Source organism: Eschrichtius robustus, chromosome 9, assembly GCF_028021215.1.
Source record: "Eschrichtius robustus isolate mEscRob2 chromosome 9, mEscRob2.pri, whole genome shotgun sequence".
In the NCBI taxonomy this organism is placed as follows: domain Eukaryota; kingdom Metazoa; phylum Chordata; class Mammalia; order Artiodactyla; family Eschrichtiidae; genus Eschrichtius; species Eschrichtius robustus.
In genome coordinates, this window is record NC_090832.1 from 115,196,956 (window position 1) to 115,217,763 (window position 20,808).

The window sequence follows — 20,808 nt, forward strand, 5'->3', positions numbered from 1 at the left end:
CCCAGCGATAACCGTATGTGCAAAGCGGAGAAGCCCATCGTGGGTAGCGCGCCGCGTCTTCCCGGAACAACTTGGGCGCAGGCCCGGAGCGGAAGCACCCGGCTGGCCGGTTTCCCGCGAGGCCCGGCGCATGCGCAGAGCGCCGGCACCCATTCCTTCCTTCCGGCGGCGCCGCCCGGAAGCCTCGGCCCCGACTCCTCCCCCTCGCCGGCTCGGCGGTGCGTGCGGAGCCGGCCGGGCGAGGAGGCGGGATAACGTCGGCGCTGTCGCCGCTGCCGCCGCCCCTCCTCCTGTTCCAGCCGCCGCCGCCGCTTCACAGCCGAGTTGTCGCGGCCCCGGCGGCGCCCGGCGCGTCCAGCTGCGCGGCCCCCACCCGCGTCCGCCCCGCCGCCGCGATGGCGACTCGCTCGTGCCGTGAGAAGGCGCAGAAGCTGAACGAGCAGCACCAGCTCATCCTGTCCAAGCTGCTGAGGGAGGAGGACAACAAGTACTGCGCCGACTGCGAGGCTAAAGGTAGCGCGGCGTGACCTTCGGGGCGGGGTCGGGGCCCCTCAGCGACCCCCCGGCGTCCCGGGCACGGCCGGAGCGGGCGGCCGGGCAGGTGCCTCCGCGGGTGGGGCCGCCGGGCGGGCCGCATCCTGCGCTCGGGCTGCGGCGCTGGGCGCCCGGGGCAGGGCTGACGGTGCGGTGGTCGGAGCGCACCGAGTACGGCAGCCGGGGCGGGCGAGGAGGGTCGGCATTCATCCGTGGTGTGTTCTAGTCTGGCTTTTAGGCGGAACCAGGAGGAATTTCGTTGTGTGAGTCTCTTGGACGCTGGGCTTCTGTTCCTGAAGCCTTTAATTCGATTCTCTCCGACCAGCTAGCTGGGGGGAGTATATATGTGGACACTGGTTTGTGTGCCCCTTACACGTTGAAGGTGCAGTTTCAAGATCCAGAGACGAGAAGAACCTAATTTTAGTTGGTTCAGTTGGAGGGCTTCTGCCTCAGCCTTTGAAATGGAGGCGCTATTTTTAGTCTGTATGTTTTGGCTTTGGAGATGTGATGTATATTTAATGTCTTATAAGTAATCTCACGGGAAAAATGTTTCAGAGTTTTTAAAAACCAAACCTGTCCTACGGCTTGGCAGTAAAATCTTGCTTATTTGTAGGTTTGGTTGGTTTGGTGAGAGATCGGGGCTTCTCCAGAGCAGCAGTCACCCTTTGGGAACGTCATTTAAGATTTCTGCACTGTTTGACCTAGACCTTTCCTGAAGCTTTCCTGTTCTTCCTCAATAGTGTACAAATGAGTCACGTCTTAGTGGGCAGGTAATGTGTGATGAGACAGCCACACAGCATCGGCAGGTTCCTCTATTACAGCTCCTGGGCTGCTGGGAGGTCCTGTGGCCAGACTGTAAACTGGACCATTTGATGAGCACTTCTCAATATCATAGTAGGTCGATTGGGCCAACCTTATATTTACCTTTCAGGTGATGAGTTGGAAATGCCTGACTATTGCACTAGTATTTGTTTACCTTATATTGATTATGTGTGTGGTTTTCGGGGAATACTGTTCGGTACTGAGGCTCAGTTGCTCACTTACCACTGCACTAGTAAAACCCTGGAAAATGGGCCTTTAAAAGGCCCGAAAAAGGAAGGAGCTGAGGTTTTATAGTATGCATTTTGAGTGATAAGTAGCATAGTTAGAGATGCTAGTAAGCATTACATCTCTTCATTACAAATTGAATAAGTTTCAGCAGTTACCTTCCTTTATGTATAGAAATCATTCAAAAATAATTTTTGTTCGAATTTCTTTCCGCCAAAAGGTATTTTGTAAAATCAGATTTTCACTAATGCTTCCTAAAATAATTTATAGGTGTAAAAAAAGCCATTATTTACCACATGTTGACATTTCCATTCACTCTTTTTGGGGTGGGAGAAGGAGAATCAGGTACTTCTCAAATTAGGACCAAAATGTTACTTCTTCTGACCGGAGGCATAGGGAGCGTTAGTTTTGCTCACCAGTTGGATTGCCACTGAGGTCAGTAGATATGTATTGAATAGATGTCTTTTTTATTTTGGTTTTGTTTGGTCTTCTGTTTGTGGGTTTGTTTGTGTTTGAGGAGTGGAGAAGGTGGGAGAGAAGAGAGTAAGTACCAAGCGCTCAAGGATGTTCTGTGAAAGGCGTGACCACCACAGCCATGATTTAGAAAGGTCACCACTTTTTCCTGTTGCTGATAAATCTAGCATAGTGTTAAAATGATCTAAATTATTTCACTGTTTTATCTTGATCCTTCAGGGGAAAACAAATTACAGTTCAAACCGCTTGTTGGTTGAATGAGACTTGATTTCACAGTTGTCATAATTGAAAAAAATTGACATGATTGGGCAGTTGCTATGAGTAAATGTATTTTGTAAAGTTTTTGGGTCTTTGGTATGACCCAGCTCCATTAGGGAGCTCTCTTAGTGGAATTCTTGGCTTATTACATGATTTTGGATCCATTATTATGTATGCCAGGTGACACAGTAAATGTAGGTAGTGGAATTCTGATTATATGTACTTTTAAAAGGCATGCTAAAGGTCTTATTTTACAGCTCAGTTACTATAAAGTGGTTCCATATTGTCTATATGAATTGATGTTTTCCTCACTGCCTAATAAACTACATCAAGCTTTTCATATATTTTGAAGCCACTTCCTAGTTAATTCAATTTTCTTTCTTAAAAAGAATGCTTCCTCCACTGCTCTTTGTACCAGAGCTAATGTTTAGGGCTAGAGATCGCCCTATTCTGTTGCCTTTTACTAACGGGCAGAAGTCTGTCATTTGGGTTGTGAAATTTTCTTACTGAGTCACCAGTGTGTGCTGCCCCAGTTGATAGAATTTGGGAGGTAAGGAAGGAGAAAAGGATGGCATAGGTGCCAGTTTCCTGCTCTTGGTCCTACTCTTAGCAAATGTGTTGAGAGACTGGAGAATGCGGACAGCTAGATGGTACCGCCCTTCCTCTCCCCGGCCTCGTGTGGGGCTCCGTGGGAGTCTGAAAGCGGTTCTGTTGCTTACTGGTCGGTGGCACTTTATGGAGGAGCAGTGAGGATTTGGAGCCAGCCCCTTGCCGACGTAAAAGTTTACTTTCAATGTTTAAAGTTTCGTCTGTGGTTAATGCTAGCTGTGATTCTGAGCACGTATGGGTTGGCATGAAAATGTGTCTGAGTTTTGGGGGGTCAGAAGCAGAAGGTGTTTGAACCCTAGAGACTGCCTGGTATGGAGAGGTTAGGCTCTCGGCCCAGATCACCCACTCATTTCTTCACTTGAGGACACGCTGCTGCGTGCTGTGTTGGATTAGAGGACTGAACATGTTTCTAAGACCTGAAGGAGCTTGTTTAGTGGGGGCTGTATTTTTGCGCGTGAATAATTCTAAACCAGTGTACTCAGTGTTAGAATAGTGGTTGTGAGGAGTGCCGCCCTCGACACTTATTTGGGGTTGCTCTTCTCCTTGCACCCTGACTTCTGTGCCTTGGTTGTCTTCACAGCTCCTAGAATGCTGTCTCAGGGCCTTTGCACATGATGTTTCTTCTGCCTAGGAAGCTCTCTAACAAGTGTTTACCTGGTCAGTTTACCTATCTTCCCGTTTCTGCTTAAGTGTCTCTTTAAGGGAAAGGATTCTCCCTGATTTTCCCAGGTTAGGTGAGGCTTCCGCTTATACATGTCAGACGCACCCTGAGTCCTTTATTACACTTAACCACAATTGTAATTAAACATTATTTGGATAGTTATTGGGAAATCAGGGGTTGGATTATAGCTTAAGAGGGAAGAGAGCTCGTCTGTCTTGTTTTGCCTTGTAGGCCCGGCCCTTGGCACAGTGGGTGACATAGAGTAGTTCACGCGACTCAGCAAATATCTTTTGAAAGAGTGGATGTGAATGAGCACACAGCTGAGGGCAGCAGCAGGTGTGCGGACGTGAGTGCGCATTTGGGCATGGCGAGCGACCTGTTGGGAAAGACTCCCAGAAGCAGTCTCCTTTGAGCCCGGCTCTGAACGTGGGGTGGGACTTCATCTGCCAGGTGGAGAAGGAATTAAAGGGCACAGTCAAGTATATAAAAGAACATGAGAGGTTTCCGTACGACCCTTTTTTAGGTAAAGTGTTATTAAGCATGCTCAGACTTGGTGGTGGCAGGTCAGAGGAAGAGCTGGAGTGGTGAGAGTTGGCTGGCAAGTCACCTGGTTGTAACAGTGGTCCCGGCAAGAGTGTAAGAGGACCTGAACTCTCTTAATGTGAATGTACCGTAGGTCAGCCCACAGGGCAGGAAACAGAGCCACCGTAGCTGTCATAATTTCTATTAAGGAATAGGCTGCTCACAGCATCGTTGAAAGGGCTGGAGGAACAAAAGTCAGGGAGCCACTACTGGACTTCTGGTTTCAAGGGCACACGCTGTTGCCCCTGCCACCACTGCCCTGGCTGCTTCTCCCCCCCGAACTGATCGGAGAACCAGGACTGAGGCTGCTGCGGCCAGTGTCTGTTAGACGTCTTTGTCAGTTGCCCTGACTGCAGAAAGATGGCCTCTGCTGCGCCTGTGCCTTCCACGTGCAGACCACTGGCCGACCTCATTGATGTCCAGTCCCTTGCCTTCAAGCGAGCCTTTTAGCTTTCTAGCCTCTTCACAAATTAGAAACGTGAAAGTGGAGATTGTGAGACCCAGTCCTAGAGTCCACTGTGGGTAGTTGAGGACGGGGAACATTTTTCATTAAGTGTTTGATACTTATGAGTTCTTACATAAACCTATTTTAAAGTAATTCTTATTAAAAAGTGAAGTTCACTTTGAGGTGTTTATGGTGATGTTGATGCTTGTAGGATAAATTCATGTAAAGAGAAGTCTGTGATTATAATTCGTCTAAAGAGACCTGCCAATCTAAAAGTTCCCCCAGAATGCTAAACTTCAGTCTTATGGGTCCGTTCGTATAATTCTGTGGCTCCCGAGGTTTCCCCTGATGATTATGTGCGGGTTCTGGTGTTGGAGCTGCGATGGAAACCACGGGTCTCTCTGACTCATCAGTTTATAACTTTGGCTGCATGTGGTCCCCTGCTTTTTTCTTCCCAATACTACTTCTTTGTCTTTTTCTTTTTTTAAGATTAAAATGTTCTTTCACCACTTGATTTCATTAATTAAGTAAATTTACATCTCCTTAATTCTTGCTGTATGAGATACGTACATTGCCCTTACCGACCTGTACAGACTTGAACTCATGCTTTCTATAAGGCAAAGTCAGATATTTGATATTGTAATTATGTATTGACTACATTATAAACTCAAGCCTTTTCCTCCTGCTGCTGCTGCTGCTGCTACTGTTTTCCCTGGATAGAGTCAACTCAGTTTTCTCTCCATTTCTCAATAGAAGAAGATCAAAGAAACTTGGAGGCCATTTTGTTTAAGTTGTAGTTATTATTGAAAGTGTTGCCTGCCTTAACATTCTGACCACTTTAAAGAGTTGATTTAACAGACTTAAATTTTGTTGGTAAGTCGGTATTTTCTGGTCACTGCAAAGATTAAGCATTATGTCAGGTACTGTCAAGTGTGCTAAAAAGTTTTGCATGTGGCACACAAAGTAGTTAGGGATCTCAATAGATACGAAACAATGATCAGTTAAATTCTAATCTATTTGTAGATTATAGGTTCATTAAAAATTTAACATGGGGAGAACTCACTGTGACTTAGAGAAGGTAAAACTGTAAGGTTGGAAGTTCAAATGAAAAAAGCAAATAATATTACATATATACAAATACATTATATAGTGCTTCCTTCTTGCCAGGCACTGGTGTGATCATATATTTTACACGTATTAATTAACATATATAATTAATCCTCAAAACAATCTTTTGAGGTAGGTAATATTATTCTGTCTTACAAATGAGGAAACTGAGGCACACAGAACTTAAGTAACTTTCCCAAGGTCATACCGCTCGGAAGTGGTAGAGTCAGGAAGTTTTTTTTTTTTTTTGGCTGCACCGTGTGGCATGTGGGGTCTTAGTTCCCCAGTCAAGGATCGAACCCGTGCCCCCTGCAATGGAAGCGTGGAGTCCTAAGCATTGGACTGCCAGGGAAGTCCCAGGAATTTTCTCATTAAAATTTTTTAAGTGGCTACCGTATATTTTAAGCACTTTTCTAGGAGCTGGGAATGAATCAAGCAACAGGTAGATGAGGTCCATTTTAAAGGATCTCTTGGTCTGTTGGAAGCAAGACTGATTGCAAGGTTGGCCCCTGGCTGGCATCGGGCCGGGGGTGGGGGGGTGGGGGGGGGTTTGGATTTGGGAAGGGTCTCACCACCGTAACTGATAAGCCAGTCACTGTGTCTAAACTCTTCATACAAATAGTGTGGTTTATGCTGAACACCTGCCTTGCTTTTGGGAGTCTGGAAATCGCATGTGTGGTAGGCAAGCCCCTGGGCAAAGCTCCTAGGCACGGAGTCTCTAGTGAGCTTCCCTGGTTGGTGACACTTCACACCTGTTGTGAGAACTCATTGCTGAGAAGCATATTCAGTGCAGCTCCACTGGAAGGGGGCACTTGCAAGTCTGTGCCCGATTTCTCCCCGACTTCGCTCCTTGTACCTTTTCCTTCTGCCAGCACGCTTGGTGGCCTTCTGCTGTAATAAATCACAGCCATGAGTACAACTGTACGTAGAGTCTCGTGAGTCCTCTTAGTGGATTACCAAACCCTCAGGTGGTCTTGGGAGCCTCCCAACATAGTTGATAGTGTGTGTTTTCCTCCAGTACGTTGTTAAGAGACCATGCCGGCGTCTCGGCTTATCTCAGTTTGCTCTAGAGCCCAGCCTGGGGGTGCAGCCCAGAGGAGCAGGTGTGAGCGTTAGGGGAAATTCCGACTTTACTGGGATGAGTTAGAGGTGGGAATCTGGACCGTAGCGTCAAGATTTTGAGCCCAGGAGATCTAGCTGCAGAGTGTATGTCGTTAACTGCACATTCCCTGCTTGAAAGAAAACGTATGCTTTTGTAGTTGAAATTCTTGATAGAAGAGGTTATTTTGGGGAAGAGATTACCACCTTCAAGCTGACTTAAGGTATTTCTCAGAGAGATTATTGCCAAATGTATGCAGATGTGGACGGTGTTTAGTAAAGCCAGGCGTGAGTCTAACAAGCTTTGCCTCTAACTTGCTCGGTGACCCTGTCCTTGTTGAGCCTTACTGCAAAGATTTATTTCGTCTCCCTCGTGGTCTGTGTTATTTCCTGAATTCCCTACCTCTGGTCACTTCTATGTCAGTATTTACTATTATTGTTAATTTTAAAAAAGTCTGTTATTGAGGGTGTATAATTATTATTGAGGGTATGAAATAGTTTGGGGTCTTATTGAACTTTGGATCATGATCAAACCTTTATACTGTTTAAAAACTTTTCACTGATGACTTAGGTCTTGCTGAGCAAACGTACTTGGTATTAGTTTTAATTATCTCAAGGCATAGCATGTAACCAACAGGAACATTCCTCACTGGTTGAGAGGTCCTGTTGTGTGAAACGTTTTCATTTTAATGCTTTCTTGGAGTAGAGTAAAATCAAAGAAATACCCCCTCTTCCAGTCAATTACTAAAGCCAAGACATGCATTCATTCATCATTTTAAAGAAAAGACCTATAGGTATATTACATTTTCAATTACTTGTGTACATTTATCAACGTCAGTATTTTTTGCCTAAGGTGTTAGGTGGAGTTTTGTTAACTCTGAATGGCATTTAGCTATAGTATCATATAGAAATGATTTTTTTGAAAATATTTTACTTAAAACAGAGCTTTAGATGAGGTGCTGTTGGAAATATGTGCTAATTTCTTGTTCACATGTATTTTGAGTGGTAAATGTGAGGACTTTGAGGGTCCAGAGGGGAGAGAATTATAAGCTTTCTAGTAATCTTCTATTCTCTTCGACATCCTCCTCTCCCCAACAACTTTTGGTCTTTGTTTTATAAGAGATCCAAGTGATTGCTTGCTTCTAAGAGTGATTGATGACAGACCTTCAGATGTCTGCCGTTGATCTTTTGTAAAGAGTGCATTTCAAGGACCAATGATCATCTTGAACTCAAACTTAAAAAGAAAATAAAAGGAATTTTTAAAATTGTGTAGCAAATCGTATTTAGGATAGCTTTATCTTCCAATATAAGAAAATCTATAAAAAATTATGGTTTAGTCTGGAGTTTTTCTTAAAAAATTGAGGTATAGTTGGTTTACAGTATTGTGTTAGTTTCAGGTGTACAGCAGAGTGATTCAGATATACATATGTATATTTTTTCAGATTATTTTCCATTATAGGTTATTACAAGGTGTTGAATTTAATTCTTGTGCTATACAGTAAATCCTTGTTGCTTATCCATTTTATGTAAAGTGGTTTGTATCTGTTAATCCCATCATTCTAACTTGTCCCTCCCCCACCCTGTGGTGACCATATGCTTGTTTTCTGTGTTTGTGAGTCTGTTTCTGTTTTGTATGTAGATTCATTTGTGCTATTGTTTATTTTTTAGTTATTATTTTATTTTTTGGCCGCACCGCACGGCTTGTTGGATCTTAGTTCCCCAACCAGGGATTGAACCTGTGTCCTTGGCATTGAAAGCGCGAGTCCTAACCACTGGACCACCAGGAAATTCCCAATTTGTGTTATTTTTCAGATTCCCCATATAAGTGATGTTATATATTTGTCCTTGTCTGACTCACTTCACTAAGTGTAATCTCTAGGTCCATCCATGTTGCTGCAAGTGGCAATATTTCATTCTTTTTTTGGCTGAGTAATATGGTCTAGATTTTTTTTAGTTCATGCATTTCTACTCTTGAAAGTTGCTTTTAGTGTAGGGTGGTGATGGTGCATGGTGCCAAAAAACTAGCAGAAGTATGTTTATTGAAGTGAAATGATCATTCCTGATATATTAATTTCCTGTTGCTCATATTACAAATAATCACAAACTTAGTGACTTAAAGCAACACAGATTTATCATCTTATAGTTCTGGAGGTTAGAGTCCAGAATGAGTCTTACTGAGCTAAGATCAAAGGTGTTTCTTCTGGAGGCTGTAGGGGAGAATCTGTTTTCCTATCTTTTCCAGCTTCTAGAGGCCACCTGAGATGTTTGCCTCCTGACGCCTTTCCTCCATCTTCAGATCCTTTCTCTCTGCCTCTCTGCTTCCGTCATTGCTGTGATTACGTTGACTTTACCTAGATAATTCAGGAGAACACCATCGCAGGACTTTACCTAGATAATTCAGGAGAACAGCAGTGTCCTTAATTATTCCTGCAAAGTTTCTTTTGCCGTGGAAGGTAACATATTTATAGATCCAGGTATTGGACGTCTTTGGGGCCATTCATTATTCTGCTTACCACAAGTGAATTTGTGATAAAGTTGTATATTGAACCTAGATTTTTATAATAGGTACTGCTCTGGATGTACTTAAGAGGGCATAGGGTGGTGAAGTGAGTACAGTTTATTTATTTATTTATTTATTTTATTTTATTTTGTGAGTACAGTTTAAATTAGCCATTCTCACAGAAATTATTCTTAAAATTTCATATTCACGTAAGAGTCATTTAACAAACTCTTTGCAACATGACCATTTATGTAGAAAATCGTTAGAAATTTATAAAAAAAGGTATTAGAACCAGTAATTGAGTTATCAAGTTTGCAGGAATCAAGGTGAGTATAGAAAAATTAACTAATTCTATATACCAGCAACAAACAGTTGGTAAGTTGAAATAAAACTTACCATTTGCAATTGTAAAAAAATACGAAAACTTAGTGATAATATTAACAAAATATATGCAAGACTTGTATGCTGAAAACTACCAAAGATTGCTGAGAGAAATTAAAGAATACCTAAAGACATGGAGAGATGTACCATGTTTATGGATTAGAAGACACAATCTTTTTAAGATGTTAGTTCTCTCCACATTAATCTGTAGATGCAGTATGATCCCAGTCAAAATCTCAGAAGGCTTTTTTGGTAGAAATTGACAAGTTGATTCCAAAATTTATAATGAAATGCAAAGGAGACCCCCAAGTCTGAACAATTTTGAAAAAGCAAAAGAACATTGGGTTTCTTACACAACCTGTCTTCAACAACTAATATAAAACTACTGGGCTTCCATGGTGGCGCTGTGGTTGAGAATCTGCCTGCCAATGCAGGGGACATGGGTTTGAGCCCTGGTCTGGGAAGATCCCACATGCAGTGGAGCAACTAAGCCCATGCGCCACAACTACTGAGCCTGCGCTCTAGAGCCCGTGAGCCACAACTGCTGAACCCACACGCCACAACTACTGAAGCCCGCACGCCTAGAGCGCGTGCTCCACAACAAGAGAAGCCACCGCAGTGAGAAGCCCGCACACCTCAATGAAGAGTTGCCCCCGCTCGCCGGAACTAGAGAAAGCCCGCACGCAGCAACGAAGACCCAACACAGCCAAAAATAAATAAATGAATTAAAAAATATATATATACAAAGCTACTGTAATCAAGACAGTGGTATTGGTCTAAGGAGAGGCATAGATCGATGGAACACAATAGTCAAGAAATAGATTCACATGTAAGGTCAGCTGATTTTTAACAGAATTACCACGGTAAATTCAGTAGGGAAAGGATAATCTTTTAATTAATTAATTTATTTATTTTTGGCTGTGTTGGGTCTTCGTTTCTGTGCGAGGGCTTTCTCCAGTTGCGGCGAGCGGGGGCCACTCTTCATCGCGGTGCGCGGGCCTGTCACTGTCGCGGCCTCTCTTGTGGCGGGGCACAGGCTCCAGACGCGCAGGCTCAGTAGTTGTGGCTCACGGGCCTAGTCGCTCCGCGGCATGTGGGATCTTCCCAGACCAGGGCTCGAACCCGTGTCCCCTGCATCGGCAGGCAGACTCTCGACCACTGCGCCACCAGGGAAGCCCTGTATTTATTTTAACATGTTTATAGATGTAATTGATTACTTCCGAAGGGTTAACTTTTTGATGTGGTTATTATAGGAAGTAAAAAAAAAGATAAATTCTATTGAAATATTTGATACAGATACTTTCTCTTCTGTGTAACGTGGTTTCCTCTTCTGTTTTCATTAAATTATTATTTTTATATGTAAAGGTCACTAGTCTATTGCTGCTCTTACTTCCCTTGTATTGTCACATTCAAATAAATATTTTTTCCCTGTGGAAATTGTGCTCAACTATTGTACAGAAGCAGTTTTCCCTCTCATTATTGACTGAAAATTAGTTATTTGGAATTTTTTAGTGGAGACAGCGGTTTCACTTCCGTAGATAAGACAAGGCTATCAGGTGGTTGCCTTCTGTATTGGGCTTTTATCTCTTGTCCCACATTTAGGCAGTTACACTTCTGATTGTTTTTAACTTATTTGTTAAAGTATGCCTGTAAACAACAGGAAACAGTGAGTGGTTTTTACCTAAAATAAATGTTTTTCTAGTTTTCAAAAAATAGTGGAGGGGACTTCCGGATTCGGGTGTGGCTTCGAGGCTGGAAGGAGCTTCAGGTGTCACTCCGTCCTGACAACAAGGAAAAGCTGCGCACACTGAACAATCAACAGCTCTTCTCAGGTCCATCAGAAACATGAGGTCACAGGGCAAACTGCTGTCCCCCAGATTGCAGAGACAGGTGAATACAGAGAACCACAACTTCCGTCACAACTCTGGGAACCAGTACTGAGCTGGGAAAACGCAAACTGCAATAGACGAATTGCTGGAGGCTCCCTCTGGGGACTCGGGAGGGCCACACATGTTTGTGGGCTCAACCTCAAGGGGCTCAGCGCAGTGCATGCGGGAGAAAAGCTCCTAGCGCTTCTGGCAGGAGGAGGGCAGAAGGAACCGTTCTGAAATGCACCAGAGCATTCTGTTCTTTTTAGCAAGGTAGGCCCTCGGGAGAAACTGTTTAAATAGAGCTTAACTGACCCGGGGGAAGGAAGGCAAGTACCTAACTCCAGGCAGCTCTAGCCTTTCGAGTGGTAGAAGGGAAATCCCAGCTCCTGCCTAATCTAGCCGGGCTGTCCACCCGAAGGAAGGGGGGCGGACGGGGGGGGGGGAAGAAACGGAGAAGGTTTGTGAAGTTCCCAGTACACAGGCAGAGACTCACTGGCAAACTGAAACCTAGTCACAGGGCTGTAGCACGCTCCCCTCCCCAGCACCTCACCACCACGTTGCTGAGGCCTATTTACAGCAGTTTCTTTTACCCAGGACAGCACGTCCGGCCGTCAGGAAAAAGCTACAAGGCATACTAGAAGGCAAAAAAATCCTGAGGTTCTTAAATTTCATAGTGAAACTGTTATCGGGTATTCGAAGTATGGTGATAGTCTGCAGCCCACACCTTGTGAGATATAAATGTAATTGGAAAAACCTGGAAAAATATTTTCACATGTTTAAGCAAATGTATAAAACACATATGTATATATTACTTAGTATGTAACGGCTAAAGTTACTATATGTTCAGATTGAAGAAGCTTATTTATTCATATCAGATCTATACTAAATTTTTTTAGTCTAAAAGTTTTTATAGAGGGAGAGTATCAGTCCCAAACAATACTTACTGATAGGCCAAAGCTGAGTAACAGATCTTTAGACCGGTACCACTCAGCTGAGCTTTAATCTTTATGGTACACCTTGAATATTTATATTCAGGTTATTTTTAGAATTCACACGAAGTAAGGAGCATTATACTGCTCAGAAGACATTTCATATATGTATGTGTCCCCCGAAAATATTTAAAGTGGAGGTTGTAATTATTATTTATGTTAAGCCTGGGTTTAACATCTCTTTACCAAGTCAGTGGTAAGGAAAAAGTTGGGAGTGGGGCTCTTCTAAGTTAAAAGGCACTATACTTTTTGAAAAAGTCCTTTCCAAAAAAAAATTTTTTGGAGGCACAGTTTTGGGAAGTAGAATATGTACTGAGTATTAGAGGACATTGAGAACTTACTGTTAATTTGGTAGGTGTGGTAATTGTGGTTATGGGGAGAAAACATTTTTTAAAGCTTCATACTGAAGTATTTAGGGGGGTGATGTCTTTTGCCTGAAATTACTTTAAGAAGCTTCAACACACACAAAAGATGAAGATGGCAAAATATTAACAGTTGTTGAATCTGGGCAGTGGGTATTTGGGTGTTCACTATACTATTCTTTATGTATTTCTGTATTTGAAAAATTTTGATAATAAAAGGAAAAAAATCTAGTTTTTGTGCTTAAGGAATAAACTCAAGCCATCAGCAAATAAGGAGGACCCTTCTGGATTTAAAAAATGTTCAGTTCACCTTGATGTGCATTTTTTTCTCTCTTCAGTTAGAAGACTACATTAGTCATCTAGTCTTGACTGACAGTATGTATCTGGACATTTATGTAATCTCATACCGAATGACTGTTTTTCAACATCCTATCAACTATTCTGAACATGCTGGGAGTCTGTGTAAACATACCAAGAGAACAAAAGAAGTTAAAAAAAAACCCTTCAAATAAACTATTATTACAAAGACAGAGTGATTAGGAGTAAATAAATTAGCTGTTGGCTCTTTATGGTAGACCCTACTCATTTAGGGATGCTGGATCAGAAAAAGGATTATCATGGAGCTGTTTAAGTACTGACTAGCTGTTGTTAATAAAGTGTTTGAAAATGTAGTGATGAGTGTGGTACTAATTTCTGTTCTTCCTTATCCTGTTTTTTAAGAACACAATGAAAAGAACGGCAGCAAACCATGAAAATACACCAGAACCTCTAATGCTGATCCCTAACTTATATTTTATCCAGGGGTTACTTAAAGAAGTATTCGGAAGCAGCTGCGTAGCACAGGGAGATCAGCTCGGTGCTCTGCGATGACCTAGAGGGTTGGGATAAGGAGGGTGGGAGGGAGGGAGACCCAAGAGGGAGGGGATGTGGGGATACATGTATGCATATGGCTGGTTCTCTTTGTTGCACAACAGAAACTAACACAGTATTGTGATGCAATTATACTCCAATAGAGATGTATTAAAAAAAGAAGTATTCATTTCACATGTATTTTCTGAGCACCTCTTGTGCATAAGGCACAGCTGCTCGTTGCCATACAAATTGACGTTGTATAAGGCGCTAATGAATCCTGACCCCAGAGCTGTCTGTATTTAAGACTTTCCATTGTAGGGGATAGAAAAGGAACTAGAGTTAACCTAAGTAAAACAGCATTGAGCGTTGCTGTTGTTTGTTTGATCAGAAGAAGCGGGAGGCTTGCCCCCCCCACAGGACTCAGTTCTTGAATCTCTTGGCTTCCGTGTGTATTCGCTCCCTTGCTTTTAATTATCTGACTGTGAGTGGATGACTTCCTGATACATATCTTCAGACTAAAGACTCGATCTCATCCCAGAACTCCATACTCATATATCCAACTGCGTGCGTTGTTCATCCAGCGGCTCGAAATTAACATGGCTTAACTTTAATTCTTCATCTTCCTCCTCCAGGCCTGCTCCTTGGACAGTCTTCCCCATTTTACTGTGCCCTTTTGCTCAGCCCCCAAACTTTGGAATTTTCCCCATGTGAACTGCAGTAGTCTCCCAATCGGTCTCCCAGCTTTATTCTTGCCTCTATGGCCGGTTCTAACCCAGCTGCCAGAATGATCTTTAAAAAGTCAGGTTAGGTAGTTAGATCATGTCATTGCTGTACCCGAAACCCTCCATTATTTTTGTCTGTCAGAGTAAAAGCCAAAGCCCTTAGAGCAGTCCACACCGCCCTCCCTGCTCCTGAACATACTGACTGACCAGGCTTCTGTCGCCCTGCCTTCACGCTTGGTGTTCTCTCTCCCTGCAGTGTTCTTCCAGATGCGCATGTGGCCTGGCCTCCGCTCCTAGGTTAGGTTAGGTCCTCACTCATTGTGTACTTAATTTTGTTTAATATTTGTCTCCCTTTCTAGAGCGTAGGAAGTCAGGGATTTTTGTCGTGCTTGGTGAATATTTGTTGAATGAATAAATGTCCGAGGAGGGGGAGAAGCATGCTCGGCACGAGAACGACGTATGCTGCCAGTTTAAGACCTTATTTATGAAAACTGAATAACCACGATACAAGCAGTATCTGAAAAGCTCATTTATCTCAGTGGTTCTTGGAAGTATTTCGTGCAGCATATTAAGTGTTCGATGAGGGTCACTGTGACTTTGGTGATTCTCTTTCTGGAAAATAAGACCTCACTCAATATTTTTCTTTTTCTAACTTTTTCTTTTTTAGCTTATGTAAAACTTTGTTCAGTCAGATTTATAAAAGCCACTGGTTTTGAATACTAGAATCATATATTCTTTTCGTATTTTTTTTTTTTTTAGAAGGAAAGAAAGGGAGCCTTATTTGTTATCAAATGTGTAATAGGACATTTTTCCATCCTGTAAGCACTTGGGATGTGCATGTTACTTCGAGAGTAGGAGGAGTTTGTGCTTCCTGCCAGAAGCAAGTCAGTCTTTCTGTTTTTTTTTTTTTTTTTTTTTTTTTTTTATGGCTGTGTTGGGTCTTCGTTTCTGTGCGAGGGCTTTCTCTAGTTGTGGCAAGCGGGGGCCACTCTTCATCGCGGTGTGCGGGCCTCTCACTATCGCGGCCTCTCTTGTTGTGGAGCACAGGCTCCAGACGCGCAGGCTCAGTGGTTGTGGCTCACAGGCCCAGCTGCTCCGCGGCATGTGGGATCTTCCCAGACCAGGGCTCGAACCCGTGTCCCCTGCATTAGCAGGCAGATTCTCAACCACTGCGCCACCAGGGAAGCCCCTTTTCGTATGTTTAAGTTGAGGTTGTTTTAGTAGGGCTTCAGCTCTGAAAACAACACTCCGGATGTGTTGGCAGAAATGCTTTACTATAGGAAATTAGGTGCTTGTGAAAGGCCTAGGAGGGGTGGAAGAGCCGGTCCCAGATCACAGAAGGACTGACCTGCCAGGGGGCTGCCAGCCCAAAGGCTGTCGCTGGACTGTTCAGTATGAGAAAGCCCCAAGTTAGCTGTGACCCTGGGACTAGAAAGCTGCAGCTGCCCTGGTACCCCTACAAGCCGGTACTGGAATGTGGGGTGTTCCCGTCATCCCTCAGAACCGCTGCTTCTCACCCAAGACTCAGCTGGAGACTAGACTTTCTACCTTCTGGTTTTCTTGCAGAAGACAGCCAGAAAGGCAGGAAGACAGTCTCTACCTCACTTTTGCTTTCAGGTACTGCATGAGTGCATCTAATTGGTAGAAACTAATTCTCATTCGGAAGTCTTAACTACAAAGGAATCTGAGAAATAGAGCTTTTTTAGCTTTCCGTCCGTCCTCTGGCACCCCAGAAATCGGGTGGGGTGGGCGGTTGTGTGAACAGCTCAATATTGTCCCCATGGCTGCTGTCTTAGCTGGTTTCCGAGTGAGCAGAACATCCACAGCCTGACCTGGGGAACTAGCAGGTGCCCGGCAGCCAGTTCTGTGGCTCTGCACCTCTGGGCCCCTGGGGCGTGGCTCCCCTTGCCTGCTTTCCCCTTTCCTAACCACTCTCCTCACCTGTTCGTTTGTTTGCCTGTGCCTCAGCAGCTCCCGAGTCTGTCTGACCTGCTTTTCAGCTTCCTGTAGGTGGTTGTCTCTTTCTTTGGGTCATAAGCGGGGCTGCAGGAACAGCAGGTGGGGTTCCTTCTCCACGGCCAAGAGCGGGCAAGCTCTCCAAGAAGGAAGCGTGGCGTGTATAGTTAATACATGAACACAAGACTAGTTCCCGACAGGGGACGTGGTTGGCTCTGGACGGGAGAAGAAGGTCAGGACGAACGTGGAAGCGTTGAGGAGGAGCGAGAGTGAGAGGGTCTGCAGTGTGAGGGGTCAACTAGGTGAAGTCTTTTGCCGAGAGTGAGGGTAGGAGGTACTGAAGGAGATTTGAGGGTATTCTCCGCACAGAATACTTGCTAATAGTATCTTAGGGTATTGCTAATTTAAAAGTAGTTTAAACTGATGTGTCCCCTCAGTGATGGGTGCTTACTTTCTAACTCCTGTGGTTGCAGACAGAGCTTTGCGTGCGCGCGGAGCTTCCTGAGAGCAGATCTCGGCTGTGGAAGGCGCCCCTGGGAGCGCTGCAGGGGAGTGCCTGCCATGTCTGTGCTGCCAGGCCTCCCCGCAGCGGGCCCCCAGCCTGTCACTGGGTATTCGTGTTCTTGAGAAGTTTCAGTAAATGGGGTGGATGCAAGCGGTGTCACACTTTTATATTGCATTTTTTGACACTCTTAAATCGAACATTTTTAATATGCTATTGGTCATTTCTAGTCTTTTATGATTTGCTCCTTCATTTGGAGGTGGGGATGGCTGTCATTTTCACATGTTTCTCCTGACCGGTCGTTGGGTCATTCCAGGAACGTTCATTCCTCTGAGTTTGGTGCCAGCCACACCATTTACCCCTAGATCAGCGGTCCCCAGCCTTTTCGGCGCCAGGGACTGGTTTCGTGGAAGACAGCTTTTCCACTGCCGGTGGCTGGGGGCGGAGGGGAGGGATGGTCAGGTGGTAATGCGAGAGACGGGGAGCGACGGGCAGCAGCAGGTGAAGCTTCACTCGCCTGCCCGCCGCTCACCTCCTGTGTGCGGCCCGGTTCCTAACAGCCTGCGGACCGGTACGGCCTGCGGCCCAGGGATTGGGGACCCCTGCCCTAGATGCCCTAAGCTGGTGAATAAGTGACAGTCGAGCACTTTGCACAGATTTTCAGTCTCTGAAAAGTCTACGTTTTTTTGTAACTATGAAATTGTAAAAAGTTTAGAGATAGAAGAGACCTGTCAGGTACCTGGTCTGATCTCCTATTAGAGATTAATTAACAAATTAATAGGTTAAATGCCTTGCTCCAAGCTGTGACAGTGAGAGGATGTGGCAGTGAACCACAGTTTCTGCTTTGTGAGGCCAAAGCAGCAGATGGTCTTCCAGACAATGGAATGTGTTACCCTTGACCTTTTTTTTTTTAAGTTTTTATTTATTTATTTATTTATTTTTGGCTGTGTTGGGTCTTCGTTTCTGTGCGAGGGCTTTCTCTAGTTGTGGCAAGCGGGGGCCACTCTTCATCGCGGTGCGCGGGCCTCTCACTATCGCGACCTCTCTTGTTGCGGAGCACAGGCTCTAGACGCGCAGGCTCAGTAATTGTGGCTCACGGGCCCAGTTGCTCCGTGGCCATGTGGGATCTTCCCAGACCAGGGCTCGAACCCGTGTCCCCTGCATTGGCAGGCAGATTCTCAACCACTGCACCACCAGGGAAGTCCCACCCTTGACCTTTACAAAAGGTATCTCTCAGCTTTTCAATTTTTAAATTCTCCTTAAATTCAGCCGTTGTACAAAATGAGAAGGGAGGTAAATTCTGGGTTTTTGTGCTTAACCAAACTGTATCTGTGTAATGGCAGAATATTAAGAAAAAATTGAATGAGGAATGATTACACATTAAGTATTTACTAACCCAGTTTATTTAAACATAGATTTGGCAATAGCTGTAATACAAACATGCTTTAAAACTTGGAATGCTGTTTGTTGGTGTCTGCTGTGTTAACTGAAAGCACATGTCATCTCATGAAATAGTGTCAAGAATAGTTTAAATAGGGTCAAGAATAGTTTAAAAAAGAGATAGTTGTCAATACTGAATATCTTTCTGCTTGAGAGAGAAATTTTGCAAAGAAAAAGTACTAGAATATTTATTTAAAAAGTAAACAAAATAAAGGAAAACTGTAATATGCTTTCTCAAACTTCTGAACTTTTAAGCTGAATTTCTGAATGATAGTCACCTGAACAAAGTGAGAAATAGGTTTGACAAGGCTTAAACTTTAGGACAGTCAGGTGAAACAAAGATTATTGATTCTTAAAATTAAGCTTCATTTTATTTTCTCCTTTTATCTTATATCATTCTGATGACCAGCGGACTCTTAAATGATTACCACAGTTTAACTTCTTTGCTAAAGTAAATCAACATTTGGAAAATGGCACAGGAATGCTGTATTTGTAGATTTTGTTAGTTCTCTAAAGAATCTTCTTAGTTTTATAGAGTCTTTATGGATGTTTTGTATTTATTTACATATTTATTCTTTCTTCCCAAGTTTAAGGAGGTAAATATAATAAAAAATAATGTAGTTATATATTTGCTAACTTTTGCTCTGCGGTTACCCTTGAGAGGCATCCTAGTTCAGTAGCTCAAAGCATGGGCTTTGAAGGCGGAAGCTCTGTGTTGAAATCAGCTCTCCCATTGTTGCCTCTGGAGTTCCTTTTCTTTTTTCTCCCCTCCTCTCCCCTTCCCTTTTCCTCCCTCCCTCCCTCCCTCTCTCCCTTCCTCGCCTCTTCCCCTCCCCTCCCTCCTTCCTTCCTTCCTTGTGGTGGGAGTGTGGTATTTAAACTTTTAAGCCTCAGTGTCACTACATGTAAAACGGTGATCCCTGTGTCACAGGATTTGAGGATTAACTGAGCTTGTGAAGTGGTGTCCTGCACAAAGTAAGGGTTTGATAATGCAGTCAGGTCTTTGTTTTGGTTTTGGTTTTTTAGCACTCGTAGTTATTTTACTACTTTGAAGGAAGCATTTGTGAATTATGTTTTGTCCGGTAAACAATGAAATTGAGCAAATCCTGAGACTACTCCCACTCAAGAGTACTTTATGGAAGGCTCAGGAAAAGAAGGCAGTTACCTTTCTCTTTCTCTCTCTCTTTTTTTTTTTGCCCTTTATCTGCTGGTCCCTTAGATCAGACATTAGCTAGAGGCGTAGGACGGAAGCACTCCCTGCCCTGCCTTGCCCCGCAGGAGCCTTCACTCTAAGGGGACAGGCGGGCCGAAAGCACAGCGAGTAGGGCCAGCCTTGGAGAGGGAGCTGGGGAAGGAAGGGGGGAGCAGGCTTGGAGGGCGAGAGCGGCCGTCACTCTGTGGAGGGAGAGCTGGGGGCGGCTCGGGTGTCCACTTAGTGCACCGGCCTTTCACGTTTCAGGCGCCAGGCGGAAGGCTAGGGAGGAGGGGCTCGGGGGTCGTGGGCACCTGAGGCCTGTCCCACCGGGAGCGCCGAGGGGCTTGCAGGGCAGGGGCGGGGGCGGGGGCGGGGGCGGGGGTCGAGGGCGGGGCCGCAGGGAGGGGGCGGGAGGGAGGTGGAGTCGCCGGGAGCTGGGGGCTGGCGGGCTGCTGGGAGAAGCCTTGGGAGGGGGGCTGCCGGAGGCCTGGTGGTGCGGAAGGGAGGGCGGGCGGGGCTGCAGAGGGCTGGGGCCAGTGGACGGGGAGCCTCTCTCTCCGGCTCTCTGCGGGAGTGCGGTGGAGCAGCCCGGCCGCCCTGGAGTCGGCAGTGACAGGGCGTCTCTCCGGGGTCCTCCTGCACACCTGGGCCGCTTCTTAGCACCTTTGCCAAATGCCATTGTTTGTATTGTTTTCCGCGTTTAGTTTAGTTTTGAATCAAATGCTTTATTTTCCTGTGGATTCTGACAACTTTTACACTGTGAGGAAAATTGTTTAGAATTTATTTTGCAACCCATGGAAAAGTGTTGATATGTAAGTAAATGACCTTGAAATTAAGGCTTGGTTGACATTTTATTTGCCAGGGTTATTTTGTTTTGTTTGAGGAATTATAGTTAACTCTTAAACTGATAAAATTGACAAAAACTTTTCTGGGGAGACCTGTTAGTTTATTTTTGAAAAATGTACGTTTCTTTTAGCACGTTTCCTCTTTTACTTCAGGAAGTACAGCCCCTTTTGTGTAAGTGAATATAGCAGTGTCCCTTGGATTCAATACATAGGGACTTCTCAGACATTTGAAATTGGCATAAAGTGTGGTGTTTGTGACGTCTCTCTGCCCTCTGCTGGTCAAAATGTACTATTGCTCTTAACTCTGTAGCTTCAGTCATTCCTTTGAATGAAATAATACCTTGTAATATCAAGAGTGGCCAAAAAATCAAATTTGGG

The 20,808-nt window shown here is 44.5% G+C and overlaps 1 protein-coding gene across 2 annotated transcripts in view; it reads left to right on the plus strand.

The window, feature by feature from the left end:
- Positions 1-182: 182 nt before the first annotated feature.
- Positions 183-20,808, plus strand: part of SMAP1 (small ArfGAP 1) — a 150,516-nt gene continuing 129,890 nt past the window's right edge. For both annotated transcript variants that reach the window (XM_068551573.1, XM_068551574.1), the window contains exon 1: positions 183-513. In XM_068551573.1, coding sequence (XP_068407674.1) covers positions 396-513 — 118 coding nt within the window. In that variant the 5' untranslated portion in view covers positions 183-395. The remainder of the gene's footprint in view (positions 514-20,808) is intronic.